The 9,247-nt window shown below is 55.0% G+C and overlaps 1 protein-coding gene across 3 annotated transcripts; it reads left to right on the top strand.

Moving 5' to 3' along the window:
- The first annotated feature begins 213 nt into the window (after positions 1-213).
- CCDC182 (coiled-coil domain containing 182) lies at positions 214-6,573 on the top strand. 3 transcript variants are annotated; one of them, XM_045773603.2, is made up of 2 exons: positions 214-361; positions 5,822-6,573. In XM_045773603.2, exon 2 carries the CDS (start codon positions 5,831-5,833, stop codon positions 6,224-6,226), a length of 396 nt encoding a protein of 131 aa, XP_045629559.1. In that variant the 5' UTR covers positions 214-361; positions 5,822-5,830; the 3' UTR covers positions 6,227-6,573. The 3 variants fall into 3 exon arrangements, with proteins under 3 accessions (XP_045629559.1, XP_045629560.1, XP_045629558.1); XM_045773604.2 differs by having other exon boundaries at positions 214-371; XM_045773602.2 differs by lacking the exon at positions 214-361 and having other exon boundaries at positions 464-6,573.
- The last annotated feature ends 2,674 nt before the right edge of the window (positions 6,574-9,247 follow it).

The raw sequence follows: 9,247 nt of genomic DNA, 5'->3' as shown, positions 1-9,247 counted from the left end.
GCGTTCTGAGCCCAGTGGAGCGGTGGATGGAGCAAGACAGACGTCAGCACGCCCCGGCATGCTTTGGAGGCCCTCCTGGCACAAGCCTCGGCCTCTGGGGCTGGAGAAGGGCCAGCACCACTGCGGGGGGGGGGGCAGTGGGGGGAGCGCCTGCATTTCTCCTGTCCAAGGACCACTCCTGTGTCTTCAGATCCACTCCCACCAAGATGTTTTACATATTTTAATTAAAGTGCCGCCCTGGGCTGGCAGAGCCTCTGCTGGATGGCTCCGGTCCGAGCTGCAGGGCCGCCGCGGCGTGAAACACGGCATCCCACCACGCGCTCCGCTCTGGAGAACACCTTGGCTCCCACCCCGGAGGCGGGTCCGCTCAGGTTCCAGGAGGGGAAGGGAGCTCGGCGGGCGGCGGGCAGGTGGCAGGCGCATGCAGGAGTGGCCGAGGGGGGGCTCAGGGATGGGGGAAGGGTTCAGGTAGGAAATGGCACGGTTAGTTTCTGAGGACCAGCTGGCCGGTGGGCTGCGGGTGATCTGACTCTTGCAGACACACGGCCCCGTGGACACTCCTTATCGGTGTCAAATTATGACAAATGGCGATGGGTCGCAGTGGCTGGGTGGCAGCTGCCAAACCTCAGAGGGAAGCAGGTATTTTTAGCACTGCTCCTTGGGGCTCTGGCTCCAGGTTCATTAATCACGGTGAACAGCCCTGAGTTTGGTTCTTGATCCTGGGCTCCCCCCGCCCCCCGCCCCTGCCGCATCCCAGCCTTGTCCCCATTCCCCGGACTGGAATATACCAGCTGCAGGCACAGCAGCAGTAGCCCTTGACAGCCCTCGTGCCGCATGGGGTACACTGGGGAAACCGCCCCGTGCCTCTCCGAGGCGGGGGCCCCCGCACCTCCCCTCCCCTCTTCCTCCTCGTGGCCCCCACTCACCCGGCCTTTTAAGCTCCTCCAGCCTCGAAGCCCTTCCGCTTGTGCTTCTATTCTGAACATGACTCCCAGTCATCCTCCCCATCCTGTCTCACCCCGAATACCCTCCCTCCCAAAGGCCCTGCCTGAGCGCCCTGCCCCAGGCTGTCACCTTGCTGTTTCCTGGCTTCTGAGCATTTAGCACCAGCCCAAATCACCTTATTTCTTGCTTGCTTCACTTTATTGTCTGTCTCCTTCCATTGAAATGCCAGTGGCTGGAGAACAGGGGTCTTCTCTATCTTGTTCGCTGACGGAGTGTACACCGGGCAGGTGCTCTGCAGGTGTCACCGAATATGCACCTGGATGGGTGGATGAACGGAAGGCGGGCCCGGTGGCTGGGAGAGTGGATGGACAGAGGGAAGGGAAGACCTTCTCTAGGATTTAAGATGTACTGTGTCGAGACTGTCATTGTTGATAGGGGCATATCTGGGGAGACGTTCGCTGTGTAGTCGCATCCTCACTCAGGCTAGCAGCTGCCGAGGGAGGCCCAGGCCCAGGGGATTCTGGGAAAAGAATATTCTGGATAAGGCCCACAGCTGTTCTCTCTGCTTTAGAAATGTCCAAACACGTGCTTTTTGGTGTTTGTGAGAGATTGCTCTGATCTCGTGTTCTTTTTTTTCATAACTTTTTCTTGGGATGGGGAGAGATAGACCAGTTTTCAGGAATTCCTAGAAGATTGTTTCTCTACTCCGAATGTTTCTCTACTCTCTCCTCTGAAAGCTGACATTAGTAATTCATTTTGGGGAATTAAGCATGGGCCTTTCGCTTCTTCTTCAAATAAAACTATTCTCTGCAGAAGCCCCAGCTGGTTGCCTATCCTCCCCATCTCGCTTGGGCTCAGAACCCCAATGTAGTCCTTGTATTGGGGGGTGGGTGCTTTGGGGAGGCCAGGCCGAGCCCCAGCCCAGGAGGGTTAGTGTGAGCTATCTGCAGGACCTCCAACCCCCAGCCAGCGCTTGGTTTAGGAATGGGGCTGTCAGGGGTTTAGGAGGGTTTCCCTCACCTTTAAAGACATACACAAGGGGCACCTGGGTGGTATAGTTGGTTAAGCATCCAACTCTTGGTTTTGGCTCAGGGTGTGATCTCAGGGTTGTGAGATCGAGCCCCACTTTGGGCTCTGCGCTCAGTGCAAAGTCTGCTTGAGGCTCTCTCCTTCTCCCTCTGCCCCTCATGCTTGTACTCTCTTTCTCTAAAGTAAATAATCTTAAAAAAAAAAAAAGACATATGGGGAGACCTGGGTGGCTCAGTCGGTTAAGTGTCTGCCTTTGGCTCAGGTCATGATCCCAGGGTCCTGGGATCAAGCCCTGCATTGGGCTCCCTGCTCAGTGGGGAGCCTACGTCTCCCTCTCCCTCTGCCCCCTGCTTGTGTTCTCTCTCACTAGAAAAAGAAAGAAAAAAAAAGAGAGAGAGAGAAAGAAAGACAGACAGACATGAAGGAGTGCACCTGTGTCGTGTCCCTTTTCCTGATCCTCAAAAGGATCCAGGTTTATTTCACATGCAGAGGCAGAAGCACGGGGAGGGCACACGTGGCAGAGGCTGGGGAGGGCTGATGAGCCATGTGGTTTCCATTCTCGAGGGGCGGGCAGGGCCCAGCAGGAATGTGCTCCGATCCAGCGGTCCCCAACCCTGGACCTCCTAAAACATGCCCGCCCCTGAGCCCTTAGCCATTCAGGTTGTCTGATTCTCAGGGGTGGGGCCTGGATCTCTGTGGGGTTGATACACTCCCCAGCCCCCCATTTTTTTTTTTTTTTTGAGACGCGGTGGGCCTGTGAACTGCAGAAACAGGCCAAGGGCAGAGAAACCCTCCTGACCATGGCCCGGAAATGCCTTGCCCTCTGGCTAGAAGGCATTGCTAGAAGCCCTTGCCCTTGCCATCCTGAAGGGGACAACTCAATCTGCCTCCTTCCTTTCCTGGGACTGGAAGGAAATTTTGGAGAAAGCATAGCCCTGCGTGATAGACCTTCGGGGAGGAGGACATTCAGAGTGTGTGCACATCGGGTTGTCCTGGCTGAGGTCTCTCTGAAGGATCGGGAGGCCAATGAGCCTGGGGTCTTCTGCGGACAGAGTGCTCATTCTCCCTCAGCCTTGCTGGGGCTCGTGTGGAAGCTGTCCTCCCTGGCCAGGTTTCAGGAGCAACGAAATGAAATCTCCTTAGAAAGCACCAGGAGATTGAGAGATTGCCATTCCTCCTTAACTTTTGCTGCTTTGCTTTCATAGCTCTGGTGATGACTTCCACCATTCCCTGTGGGAGACAGAGATAAAGAGGCAGAGATTCAAATCAGAGAGAGGCACAAACAGAAAAGACACTAAAAAAATGACAGAAACCAGAAGACAGACACATGTTCTTTTTTTCACTGATTAAAAAAATATATATTCATTGAGAACCTACTATGTGTGGGACCTGCACCCCCCCCCCCCCCCCAATGAGTACACCATAAGGCCAAGCCTGTTTATACCATCTCCCCAGTCCACGGCTGGATTCTGGGCTGGAGAATAAAGAGCATGTTGTTCCATCTCAGGCCAGTAGGTGGCGCCATGTCAGAGGGAAAGCTAGGGGAGTCGTTGGCTAGGATAGCCACCTAAGAACATCGATTCTATTTCATCTAGTTTTCCGAGTGCCATTATGTGCAGGACACCAGGCAGGACCCTTGAAGGTACATAGGATGAGAAATGCACGTTCCCTGTCCTCATGGAATTTACTGTGCCATTGGGGACTGGGAGGACAAGAGCCCAGTTCCCAAAAAGAGGGGGAAGTTGGTCAGTGCCTCAGGAATGGTTCAAAGGAAGGGCTCCGCGGATCTTAGAACCAGAGACCGCAGAGAAGCTATCTCCCACCTACTCACATTGTACCAGGGGGAACAGGGAAAGCAGGTAGGTGATTGACCCGTGGTCACAGCAATTTCAGACTCCCGATCTCCTGACTCCTACAACAGTGCTCTTTTTACCATTCTGTCTCAGTAATTAGAGCTGCTGCCTCATCTTGAGATTCAAACTTCTACCCTAGTTTAGCCATATGCCTTCTTACAAAATGCCCTCTCTGATGCCTCCTGCAAGGCACTCCAGCTACGTCACTCCTCATCTCAGGGTCAGCAGCTGTCCTCATCGAGGGTCCTGTGATGCTGGGGTCAGCTCGTATCGCTCACGAGAGCTGACCATGTGCACCTCTACCCAGAGACGTCCTGTTAGTAGTTCAAAAGCAGCGTGGTGGGAGTATTCACGCCATGGAAATCGGCAACAGCTTTAAATCAGAGCCTTCCGCCTGCCCCAACCCCCCACCGCCCAGGGAGCTGCACACCCCTGAATTAGTATCCCTGCTTTATAGAGGAGGTCAGGTCATCTGCCAGAGAGACACAACTTACAGGTGGTGGAGCTGAGACCCTGCCCAGGTGGTTTGGTCCTAGGGTGCTCAGCCTGGGCAAAGTCAAGAGAATGCAGAGCCACTTGGATGCAGAAGGAGCTAGGCTGATCCCTGGTTTCTCCCGTGGGTTCCACTCCATGGGGGCATCGTTAGCTTGATGTCCATATTGGAACAAGCAGCAGTTTGGACAAAATGATAACCAATCCAGCTTTGGATAGATTGGGTTTGAGGCACGCTGTTGGAGAGATGCTCACGCTTGGAGGCCAGGAGAGAAGTCTGGGCTGGGCATTGAGATAGGCGGGGTAGAGGTCTGTTCCTCGCTAAACTGACATGAGCTAGTGGGAAACAGTTTCCTTTCTTAGAGTGTTCAGGTAAGAAGCACGAGAGTCACCCTTCCGCATGTTGTTTTCTCATCTGCGTCGACATTCAGGCATGACCCGGCAGGGCAGGGAATGGGGCACCAGGCACTCTTGCTCACGCTTGCTCCCTGGTCAAGGTGCAGAGTGACAGTAAGGACTTGCTGAATAAGTGAGTGAGTGACCCGATTTCACCCAGCACATAACTGAGTCAGCACCGCCGTGGACCTCACATCAAAACCTAAGTACATGCCTCCTAACTTCTAAGATTATCTAGAATGCTGGCACTGTTGTAGGAGTATGGATTTGGAACCAGGAAATGCTTTTCTTTCTTTCTTTCTTTCTTTCTTTCTTTCTTTCTTTCTTTCTTTCTTTCTTTCTTTCTTTCTTTCTTTTTCTTTTCTCCTTCCCCTTCTCCTCCTCCTCCTCTTCCTCCTCCTCCTCCTCCTCCTCCTCCTTCTTCTTCAGCCTTACTAGAGCTAGAAGTGAGCTCAGGCCTCATCTCGTACAATGCCTTCATGGAATTTTTGGGCCACGGGGATCTGGAAGGACAAGGTCCTAGGTCAGAAAAAGAGTGTGAAGGTAGTAAGTGCTTCAGGAGAGGTTTCAAGGAAGGGCTGTGCGGATCTTAGAACGTCGGACACACGGCCGAGAAGCCAGTTTCCCTGTGAGGAGCCGAGGCCCGGACACCGTGCGTGGGAGAGCGCCACGCCCGGCTCGCTGGCCCGCCTTGCTCTGGCCTGTTCACGGCTCTGCTCTGGGCCTCGGCTGTCCCTCAGGTAAAGGGAGAGACTGAGCTCTGGTTCTGGGAGGGTAATGAGTCGATGAAAACCCACACAACCGGAAGACAGTTTGGGTAGATGAGCAGACAGAGCCCTGGATAACCAACCAGGGAGGCTACGATATGCAAATGAATGGATTGTGGCTTTCGTCCTGGTTGGCTGAAGGGCCCCGATGTCACAATGCGCGGGTTTCTCCACTCCGAAGGATTGTGTCTCCAGCCAAAAATTAAAAATAAATAAATAAATAAAATTCTCTGGCCCCGAAGGGTCTCTTAGCTCCGTCTCTTTGTCCACACGGGCAGAGAGACCATGGAACCCCTCTACCAGGCTGGGTCCATCCTCATGAAGGTGAACACCTTACAGGGAAAGAAGATGGTGGAGAGCGGCCTCCAGTCTGGAGACTTCTCCCTCCCTCAGTCCTGGCCTTCCTGCCTCCTGCCGCCGGCTGACCTGGAGATCCTGCAGCGGAAGGTGGCAGGGGTGCAACGGGAGCTGGAGGACTTCAAGAAGGAGGCGCTGAAGGCCATCCACTACCTGGAGGACGCCTTCTGCGAGCTGAACGGGGCGCTGGCGCAGCAGGAGGAGCAGGCGGCCCGCGTGAGGCAGCGGCTGAGGGAGGAGGAGGACCGCGGCGTCGTGCGCAACAAGGTCCTCACCTTCCTGCTGCCCCGTGAGAAGCAGCTCCGGGAGCACTGCCGGCGGCTGGAGCGCATGCTGCTGGGCTCGGGCCGGGACGCGCTCGGCCCCAGGAAGGTGCAGGCCAGCTGAGGCGACCGTCCTCTCGTGGGAGCCCGGCTCCGGCGGAGTGGCCGCGTGGAAGATTGCTTTTTTAAATGGAAGGACAGACCCTAAGCCCCTGTCCGTTTGCTTCCCTTCCCCCCCCCCCCCCACTGCTTTCCTTCTACCTCAATAACACCTTGCTGAGAGGTGAAAAGGCCCCAGTATGTTCTTTGGGTGAAGCTCCGTTTGCCCAGCCTCATCACAGAGGGAGGCCCCAAGCCTCCGTGTTTCAGACACCTGTAACTTTCACCGTCAACTGTTCTGTTCTGTTCGTCATGGTGATATTGCTCAAATGTATAACATGCTTTTTTTTTTTTTAATCTTCTTAAATTGATGTGTGCAACAGATTTACCTTTCTTTTAATGACTCGAGGCTCTCCTGGTCGTTACCTGATGCGTGGTCCACCGAGAGGGGTCGATCGTGCGCCCGAGCCCGGAGAGGCCCGAGCACTGTACTTTCGTAGCTCGAATCCGGCCTTGTGGGCTTTTCTGCCCGCTTTCCTTGCTAGACCGTCGTCATATCTCACCTGTCTTTGCTGACTTTGACCCACCTGAACTTCCTCTGCACTTGGTCGGCAGTCTGGCCAAAGAGGTCCACAAAGCTCCTGAGGGCTTGGATGGCTGGGGTCCCAAGAGCTTAGCGCGCAGACGCGCTGAGATGTGACCCCCATGAGGCGGGTGCTAGAGCGCTGCGGCTGGTTTTCACGTCTGACCCGCGGAGCAGGAACGGTGACAGTGCCCAGACATTTATCAGGCCGTGTACACACGCCATCCCACCTACTTCCCCAGGCACCTTTGGTAGCAAGCGTTGCTTCCCCATTGTGCACGGGGGGGAGGCTGGCTCCAGGACAGCAAGCTCTTCACCCACGGTCTCCAAGCTAGCAGGTGGCAGGACCACAGTTCAAGCCCGGTGCTCTGGGCTCGTCATCCTGCTGTCCCTCTGGAGGGTTGAGACTGTCACGGAGGTGCCTTGGGGCTCCCTTCACTGTCACTGTGTTTTTTATTTCCAAGGAGACTCGGTTCCATCGAGTCATATATCCTCTCTCTAGTCCCCCCAAAATGCTGCCATGCAACAGGGATTCTCCCCTAAACAGCAGAAGCCAGGTGCCTGGAGGCCAGAGTCGGCCCCTGAGCCGAGCCAGGCCTCTGTCCTCCCAGCCGGGGTCTTCTAGCCTGTGCCAGACCCTCTGACATTCTACTTCAGCCCCGTCCGCCCTCCTGTTTCATAGTCTCTCTCCCAACAAGGTTCCAACATCTGGAACCCCACCGCCCCACTGACTTTCACGACAGGACCCCATCCTCTACTGCTAATGGCTAGATCCACCCACCACCGTCCGCCCTGAAGGGCTGTACCCCTACTTTAACTTCAGACTGTTTCTACCTTGGAAGGTGTCGCTGAAGGAATAGCAGTATAGACACTAGCGACATCCCCCCTACTGCGGCTGGCTTACAGTGGTCCGGTATGTGCTGTGTTCCAGGCCCCAGGCCCCAGGCCCCGCCCTCTGAAGGCAGGTACGGTGGTAACCTCTCCTTTCAGACCCTGAGGAAACGACAGCTCGGAGAGGCCAAGTAGCCCAAGGTCACACAGCCCGTACGTGGCAGAGCTGAGATGTGAGCCTAGGAATGCCCAACTTCAGAGGCCTTGCTTGTTTTTGTTTTTTTTTTTAAAGATTTTATTTATTTATTTGACAGAGAGAGAGACAGCCAGCGAGAGAGGGAACACAAGCAGGGGGAGTGGGAGAGGAAGAAGCAGGCTCCCAGCGGAGGAGCCTGATGTGGGGCTCGATCCCAGAACGCCGGGATCACGCCCTGAGCCGAAGGCAGACGCTTAAGGACTGAGCCACTCAGGCGCCCCACTAACCAATAGAGAGTAGTGGGAGCTTTGTGACTGTCTGCTAAGCAGTCCTTGAGTAGATGAGATGAGCAACCTGCCATGGTGAGCTGAGCTCTGGGAGAAAGGACTGTTTTGTGTGTGTGTGGGGGGGGATTCCTATGCCTTTAGGCCTTGTGGGGGATGCCCGCGCGCGTGCGTGCGTGTGCGTGTGTGTGTGTGTGTGTGTGTGTGTACAAATGTATCTGAGAAGAAGAACGTGATTGGCCAAATATAAGAAGAGGTTTAAAAAATCAACCGCTGGGTGCCTGGGCTGGCTCAGTCAGTAGAGTATGTGACACTTGATCTCGGGGTTGTGAGTTCAAGCCCCATACTGGGCACAGCGCTCACTTAAAAAAAAAATCAGCTGCTTTGTACGAGAAAACTGGCTCTAATGCGAATTCATGTGGAAGAGGCCTTGCGTCGACTACAGTGTGTTAATATGGTTGCTCAGGATTGAAGGTGTTCATGGGAATTCTGAGAAGAGGTAACAGGAGCACAGGGCAGAGTCCAGGAGAGACCAGGTATAAGCTGCCAGCTGTCCCTTTCCAGCGGAGCTGTGGGGACCATGCTTAATTTTCCCAGCAGCAGGATGTGACAAGCCATAGGAGGTACTGTCAGCCAGGGAGGCTCACCCAAGTCTTGGTGTCCAGGGTGTTTACTGGTGGTTTATCACCAGGCCTGGAGCACCTCGGTGGCTGACCTTGCTCACTGTCCCTAGCGCCTCGGGAAGTCAAGCTGATAACAGCTCGGCAGGGGCCCCTCCGAATCGCATTGTTAGCGTTAACTACCTGGCGTGGCCCAAGGCCGCAGGTAAACAAAGGGGTCTTATCAGACAGCATGTGGCAGGAGCTCAGGGAGGGTATCTCCCAGGAGCCCGGCAGGGGCCAGACCTTTCTCTGAACGTGCAAGATTGGAGCGGTCCACAGCTGCCGGGTCCCCCTTTACTGCAGGCCACACAAGCCATGTGGGGGGGGGGTTGTTTCTTCCATAGGACCAAAACCGGCTCGCCGCTAGCATCTATCTTTCATAGCTAGTACCCGCCCAGAGAATTCATTCACTCTAAACCTTCTCCCAACTCTTGGAGGGGAGCCTGCGTCCAGCAGTTGTCATAAACCGTGATCGTGTATATAACAGCTC

Source organism: Ursus americanus, chromosome 23 (genome assembly GCF_024610735.1).
Source record: "Ursus americanus isolate L20-20 chromosome 23, mUrsAme1.1.p, whole genome shotgun sequence".
In the NCBI taxonomy this organism is placed as follows: Eukaryota; Metazoa; Chordata; class Mammalia; order Carnivora; family Ursidae; genus Ursus; species Ursus americanus.
Note: the sequence above shows the minus strand (reverse complement) of the source record. Positions and strands in the feature narration are given on the sequence as shown.

Bases quoted from the DNA above. Each gene is read 5' to 3' on its own strand.
- CCDC182 (XM_045773602.2), top strand. From the start codon at position 5,768: ATGGAACCCCTCTACCAGGCTGGGTCCATCCTCATGAAGGTGAACACC.